At 34.9% G+C, this 7,357-nt stretch overlaps 2 protein-coding genes across 3 annotated transcripts; one reads left to right on the top strand and one right to left on the bottom strand.

Moving 5' to 3' along the window:
* The first annotated feature begins 425 nt into the window (after positions 1 to 425).
* LOC105804218 (uncharacterized) lies at positions 426 to 2,016 on the top strand. Of its 2 annotated transcripts, none has more exons than XM_012636725.2 (4): positions 426 to 812; positions 957 to 1,160; positions 1,399 to 1,572; positions 1,701 to 2,016. In XM_012636725.2, exons 1-4 carry the CDS (start codon positions 807 to 809, stop codon positions 1,767 to 1,769), a joined length of 453 nt encoding a protein of 150 aa, XP_012492179.1. In that variant the 5' UTR covers positions 426 to 806; the 3' UTR covers positions 1,770 to 2,016. The 2 variants fall into 2 exon arrangements, with proteins under 2 accessions (XP_012492179.1, XP_012492185.1); XM_012636731.2 differs by having other exon boundaries at positions 629 to 812; positions 1,716 to 2,016.
* Positions 2,017 to 4,897: 2,881 nt separating this feature from the next.
* Positions 4,898 to 5,648, bottom strand: LOC105804233 (uncharacterized). Its single transcript, XM_012636741.2, has 2 exons — positions 5,447 to 5,648; positions 4,898 to 5,337 (listed from the first exon to the last, which is right to left on the bottom strand). Exons 1-2 carry the CDS (start codon positions 5,570 to 5,572, stop codon positions 5,098 to 5,100), a joined length of 366 nt encoding a protein of 121 aa, XP_012492195.1. The 5' UTR covers positions 5,573 to 5,648; the 3' UTR covers positions 4,898 to 5,097.
* Positions 5,649 to 7,357: the final 1,709 nt, after the last annotated feature.

Here is a 7,357-nt window from a genome sequence, read left to right as displayed (position 1 = left end):
CTAAAAATTAGACTACAGTTTGGAAACAATTTGGAAGCAAAAGGAGCAAAGGGAAGAGATTGTGTGCACAGTCGCACATGCCCTTATCTATTGAACTGCTACCTGCAAACTAAAATAAAAAAGATACTAATTTATTCCATATCACTGCAACTTTCAACTTTAAAACACTGTTCCATTTCAGATCCCATTAGACCCTTTGTAAACTGTTGAGTGTTGACCTCTTACTGACTTCATCGTCATTAACCCCATTTCATAATAAAATAAAAATCTCTTTCTTTCTTTGCTTTAATTTTCTACCTTCTCCAATCTTAGGTTCAGCCACTTTCTTCTGCAATGACCACCAGGCCCTACGCGTGTGGGGGAGTTAAAAGGCAGTAACAAAGGCCAATCCATAGCCTTTGCTTGAAACCAAAGTGTGAAGCACTGGAATATACATTTGATCAAAGGCAACCATTAACTTTGTTTACTAATCTCTCTCTCTCTGCCTTTTACCTTTTTCTCACCTTTACTTTGCCTCTTTGTCCAAGTGTCTGCTACTGTGAAACTTCGTTATCCGTGGTTACTTTTGTTCATTTTACCCAACAGAAGTTTTATTGCTTTGGATCCCCCCCCCCTCCCCTCCTCGCTTTAAATTGCCACACTTTCCCACGCCCACCCAAGCAAAGAAACAAGTGAAAGACGACACCAAAACTTCGATATCTCTCTTCCAACCACCCAATTCCTCGTCTCTTTGATAAAGTCAGGCCATTCGCCCGACATATTCAAACGCTTGTTTGTCTCTCTCTTTCACTCTTGTCTCTCACAATATGGATGTAAGTAAAGCGTACCCATTTTCCCTGTATACCTTATATATGTTCCAAATTGAGTTTCATGTGTGTTCTATATTTGGTTTTGTTTTTGGTACTTGGCTTTGTTGTTGGTGAAGTGATGAACTGATGATACCTTTTTGTGTTCAGGATTATTACAGGAGGAGCCATGTTCCAGCTTTTGGTAGCTGGGATTGGAACAATGACCTTCCGTTTACTCAGTGTTTTGAAACGGTTAGGCAAACTGGATTGCTTCGTTACAGCTACGCCGAGGATCGTGATTTATATGTTGCCGGCGATCTCTATGAGAACGATGTTGTTACCCCTGCCATGATTGTTGTTCCTCGTAAAAAGGTATGTCAACTAAGAACTAAGCAACTAATATAAACAACCACCTTATATTCTTCTTCAGAAAAATCTTTACTTCTCTTGATGCCTATGAAAGGCACTTAATTTCTTCTAAATGCGTTGAATAGTTCATGCGTCATGGATACGAGAAAGGTTCTAAAATGTCAAGAAAGGAAACGAAGCTGACTTTGTGCAATTATCGATAAACAATTATTAAACATGCATTCATATGGAAATTTTGCAGAAAAAAGTAGGAGAGTCGCATGTTAAAGAAGGCAAAAAGCAAAGGTGGGAGGTGAGCGAGGAGAAAGCAGCAGCAGCAACAAGCCCCATTGTTATGGCCAAGCCAACTCCAAAACCCGTTGATGAAGACCTTTACAAAATCTCCCCTGACCTCCTTTACCCAAAACCCAAAAAGGTAGGTCCACTCTTCCATTAATTTTTTTAACTTAAAAAAGCTTTACAACTCTCCCCCACTGTCCCTCCCATGCTAGTGATAATTGTGTTTTTAACTTTCTTATGCAATTATTAATAACCCCATTAAAGTTGTGGTTTATGCAGAAAAAAGGGTTGGGGTTACTTTCAAGCTGCTTGGTACCAAGTTGTTTATCGTGAAGCTGCAAAAAGCCTATATAATTAGGAGGATTACGTAAATATTGCTTTTGAAGAAGTTGGCATGGGGTCTGTTTTGATCTTTCCCCCTTCCCTTTGTATATTAGAGGGGATCACTGGGGTTAAGATTTCTAATTATTATGTGAGGTTACTACTTAGGACCACAATATTCTTCTTTGTAAGACAATCTTTTGATGATATGAATTATTATATAGAAATTAAAATTGAAAAAAATGATTCTTGTTCTCAATCTTGCGAAAGGATTCTGCTGCACTTTTTTAAGAAACAAAATCAAAGCCGTTGGAGGAACATGATGAGAGTTCACGTGATTCATTTGTTTTGATTATGTATGTATATTTGAGGGTACGAATGATGATTACACAATTCATGGATTATATTTAAATTTGGAACTCCCAAAGATTACTTTTGGAGGAATGGGGCAAACTCTTTCAACAGTTTTGCAGATTCAGGGACAAAAGAACAGTGTTTTAGACTTGGAACTTGAAATAAATTCCACAGCTTTTCTTTCTTTTTCTCCCTTCTGATTTTTGCTAGCATCACGGGCTACGCATGGAGTCCTTCAAATTCAGTATTTATTATAACTCTTTTGGGTAAATTTCACAAATAGTCACTAAATTTTTATTTTAGTAACTTTTAATTCAATCACTAAACTTTATAGATTTAATGAAGTTGCCACTCCTCCTCCCCTCCCCCTACCACTTTCTAATCTCTTTTCTTCTTTCCCACGATCCCTCCCCAAATTATGATCCTCTCCCATTAATGAAAATTGCACAACCCGACACCCCTGCTTCCTTAAAAACATCCACTCCTCTCAACCATCAAACCCAATAATAAAACAAAAATAAAAATTCCATAGAAGGTTTCTCTTTTTTTTTCAAAATTGATGATGATACAAGGGATCTAATAAATTTGAAAGAAAAAGCACTGTTTTTCTTTTTTTAAAAAGACTTTGATTGCTTTATAATTTTTTTTAAAAAAAAGAGAAAGGGTATATACCAAAAAAGTGAAACTCCAACAAAGAATCAAAGATAAACCTAATCAAAATATAGCCTTTATGTGTTGGACATGCACTTAATACAACTTTGAAGAGGTTGAATTGGATCGATTTGGATAAACTTGGAAGCTTATCTTGGACTCATTGAAGATATTTCCTTTGTTGATTATCTTACTATTTAATTGGAATATTAATTGTAACTGATTTAATGTGCAATTTGATACATGAACTTTAATTTGGTGCAATTATACATATGAAATTTTGACTGTGGTTCAAACTGATACATGAAACTTTAATTTTGATTCAATCATATACATTTAAATAAATAAATACATCAATTTATTTTTATATTTGATAAATATAATTATTATATCAATAATTGTGTTAATAATTCATGAGAATTGGATTAAATCAAAATTTGATGTATATAATTATACATTAAATTAAAATTGATGTATAATTTTGAGATTTATCCGGATTATTTATGGTTAAAGTACGTAGAGTTTGCATGCATGCCCTCCTCTTGCCTACTCACAACTCCGAATTATATACTGATTTTATCCCTCAATTTTCTCCTAGATAAAGGAAACAAAATTTTGTTGATAATTTGAACGTTTCTTACGCTAATAAACGTATATATATATCATCTTTACTCATCTCTATCTCCATTTCTTCAATACCCTCACTCTTCGGCTAACCCTTATTTATGTTCTTGTGCTCATCTTCCTCACTTCTTTTATTGATCCAAACAGTGGAGTCACTCAAGTCAAACCCCTGCGGCTGCACCTTGGTAAGCTTTTCAGCTTTCTATTTTGTATCTGCAGATGAGGATGAAACTTTCATATTATTTTTCCTAATCGAATTATCTTATTTTTAAGAGGACAAAACCAAAGATTTATGGGAATATGGTAATAATTACAAGATTCAATTTTATGTACCTTATAAGTTTTTATGAAAAACAGTTGTATTTGAAGTAAATTTGTGAGCAACAATATCACGTGGATGCTTAATCACGCATTGACTTGTTTGTGTTATTGTTGTAGTATTTAATGCAAATTAAGTGGATAGCAGCCTGACAAATGCCATTGTACAAAGAGTTATCATTTTGTGGAAGCATTTTTATATAAACCAAAAACATCATGTTTGATAGGCACACTTTAATGAGGAGTCCAGTAAGTGAGGGAGATGAATCGATGAAGGCAAAGAAGAATGTGATGGAATCTAAGAAATCCTGCATATGTTCTCCAACAAGCCACGCTGGTTCCTTCAGGTGCCACCTTCATCGAGCCACTGCTGCTCCTACTTTGAGTCAAAACTCACCCAGTTGCTGCGTCGGCACACTGGCCAATGCTGCTTTCAAGAAGTTAAATTCCAAGCCACAGGGTGGTCAGGAGGAGCCTATTCTGTCCAGGTTGGGTAGGGCTTCTTCGTCTTTAAAACTGAAACCCATTTCAGAAACCACTCTGCCACCTTAATAAACAATGCCTCTCCTCTCTCTCTCTCAAGTCACCATCATTCTATTCCAGGTTGTAAATAGCAAAAGAACAAGGTCCCTTTCTTTTTTAAATTAATTTTTTTAATGTTTATAAAGAAGTGGGGACGTATTTGTAAGATAATAAACTAATCTAACTCTTTTTTTAAGGAAAAAAAAGCTTTTATCATCAATGTCCTTTGGGATTGTATCTGAAAGAAGGGGCAAAAACTGAGACTCACAAGGCCGTAGTCAAATTCCATCATGGTTTAGGACATTACTGCAAACCCTGAGTGAGTCCTTTGAATTTAACAATAAAGAATGACGAACTTGATGAGGTTGTACAAGTTATTTGGATCCTAATTACACGTATCTACAGTACCATCAAATCAAATCAGATCTCATTTTTGGAAAGATTTAATAAAGGTTAAATTCTGCTATTAGTTCCTATACTTTTTGAACTGATCCATTTTAGTCCTTTTACTTTTTGAATTTTGAAATTTTAACTTTTAACTTTTACCTAAACAATAGCAATTGGTTTTCATATAAATCACATCATATGCTTCCCTTTGTCTGGCCTTTGTGTTGTGTGTTTTTCTTTGGGAGAAAATATTGATTTCTAGGAAGGGCATCGATATTCCACTGTTTTTATAGAACTTATCCAAAATGCCAAATCCATTAAGTAAAAGATTCGATACAGGGATGGGCCTAAGAAAGGCTCAAACAAAAAAAAGACACTACAATGGGCTTAACAAGAGTACATGTAGCAGGCTGCAACCCAGCATCGAATGAAGTTCCGCCGAGAGTCGTCATGTAAAGAACTTTTCACCCATTTCAGTATTATATTAAGGGTGTTGGGTGTATTTGTTAGAAGCCTTATACTTGATAGCATTAAGTTGAAGCTTGCGCAGAGCAGCTTTCCCAAGATCAATGCCACACATATCAGCCAGCCTGACTAGGTAGAGTAGAACATCGGACAACTCTTCGCCTAGATGTATTCTTTCTTCTTCTTTCCAATCAGGCAATCCTTTTGGGACCTCCCCTTTCCATTGAAATATCTCCGACACTTCTCCCACTTCACCAACCTTTTTTTATTCATCACAAACAAGGTTAAATATACACAAGTTATACTTACTGATTGTGTGTATATAAAAAAAGAAAATTTAGAAATAAGATGCAAGTATGTATGCATACCAGGGCCAAAAGGAGATTTCTAGGGGTGTGAAAGTGATCCCAGTCCCTTTCCTTGGCAAACTTAGCCATTTTGTGCTTAAGAAAATTAACACTCACTCTTTCATCAACTTCCTCAACCCCACTCATGACTGTGACTTGAGAGCTAATTAAGAGCAGCTTTTTTCAGAGAAGGATCTTCAAGGTAGATAGATATAAAGGGAGAACTTGGGGGGATATTTTAGTAGTAGTAATAGGCTGCCTTTCGTCTTGAGTCTTAGTAGGGTCAAATATAGGTTTCTATATATGTATCTTACCTTTTGCTCATTCAAAGTACAATTTACAAACGTGTATGGGTAGAACCCACGTTGATCCTGGGGAGCCTCGTGTCTTTGTAGAAACACATGTTCTTTATTATTATTTTTTCTTCCATACCTTCTTGGCTTGTTTTATTTTGGCAATAAAAGTGGCTTAGTGCGCACTGCCAAATGCTGGCCCTTTTTAAGTTCCATAATCCATCCCATCGGGAACAGTACCCAACTTATTGAAGGTTCATAATCCTCAATCAGCCTGTTCTAGCTCTCCAAAACCCAATTAATACATAGCTCTTTGTTTTATTAGTTAATAAAATAGATATAGTAAACCGCAAGTTCCAAACTAAAAGACATGAAGAATTAGAAACACAAAGATCCTGGGATTGTGTTTGATCTTGTTTCCACTTAAATTGATTTTATCTGAATTTCAGAGTCAGTAAGAATCAAATAAAGGGTTTCTATATATGGATCTGGGATTGTGCTTTGTGCTTCATGACCGACACTTTATGCTTAAAAACCGCACAAAATTTTCTTCCAACTCACTCATCGTTGCAATGAAGCAAAAATTGGGTAAAAATTCAATAAATTAAAGTTATACAAGAGAGGGGAATCAAACTCGGGTTTCAAGGATTAATTCACAAGCTCTTTACCATTAGACCAATAACCCATTCTTGTTATAACTTAAAAACATTATCAATTAGAAATTTGAGACGTGACAAGCTTGATTTAGCTAGCCCATGTATTAATATGTAAAATTGTTAAAGTTTTAGAAAGTTTTCATTGTTGTTTTCTTGAATAATTAGGTGTGAAATTGATAGAACTTAAGTTTAGTTTTAGAAAGGGACTAAATTGTAAAGCTTAATTGATGGTTTAGCACATTAGGGACCAAATTGAATAAATTTCAAAATTGCTATGAAATTTTGATGGGAATAAGAAATAAAAAGTCACTAATGAGAATATGTGAAACCAGATTTTAATCCGAAGATCTAGATCTAAAGTCATTCTCGTTCTAAGTTTAGGAACTAAACTGAATAAATTGCAAATTATGTGTGACTTGGTAATTGAATGTAATTTGATATGAAATGTGATATTGTGTATAGTTGGATTATGATTAGTAGCTAAAGACAATGCAAGGCTGTCTAGAGGGAAAGGAAACGCGAGAGTCAACGATGAGTAACTCGAGTCTTCGATTTGTATTTCTATGGTTCAAATCATTATAATTGTTGCATATTCATATTGTTTTTCATAGTATGATATTGAGGTGAGTTGGAAATGATTGTTTAAATTGAATTTTTATGATTGAGATTGGTTGTCGAAATAGAAGACTAAATTGAATAGAATTGAAAATAGTGTAACTTGATGAAAATATGAAATTGGCCTTGAATTGGGTTGAATCATGTTATGTTATGTAATGAAATGATGAATTGGTTGGTGAATTGAAAATGATGAAATGTAAATTGAGTTATATGATGAATTGGATAATTGGTTACCTTAATAACTGTTTAGGCAGAGTCGTATATAGTTGGCATGCCATAGGATAGATTGAGTAAGTGTTATTTCAACTCTATGTCAATAAGCGCTAGGTGCATTTTCTTGCGGACATTTCAATGAGTGCAGTGTA

Source organism: Gossypium raimondii, chromosome 7 (genome assembly GCF_025698545.1).
Source record: "Gossypium raimondii isolate GPD5lz chromosome 7, ASM2569854v1, whole genome shotgun sequence".
Taxonomy (NCBI): Eukaryota; Viridiplantae; Streptophyta; class Magnoliopsida; order Malvales; family Malvaceae; genus Gossypium; species Gossypium raimondii.
The sequence above is the reverse complement of the archived record's forward strand: the minus strand, read 5'-3'. Positions and strand labels throughout refer to the sequence as shown.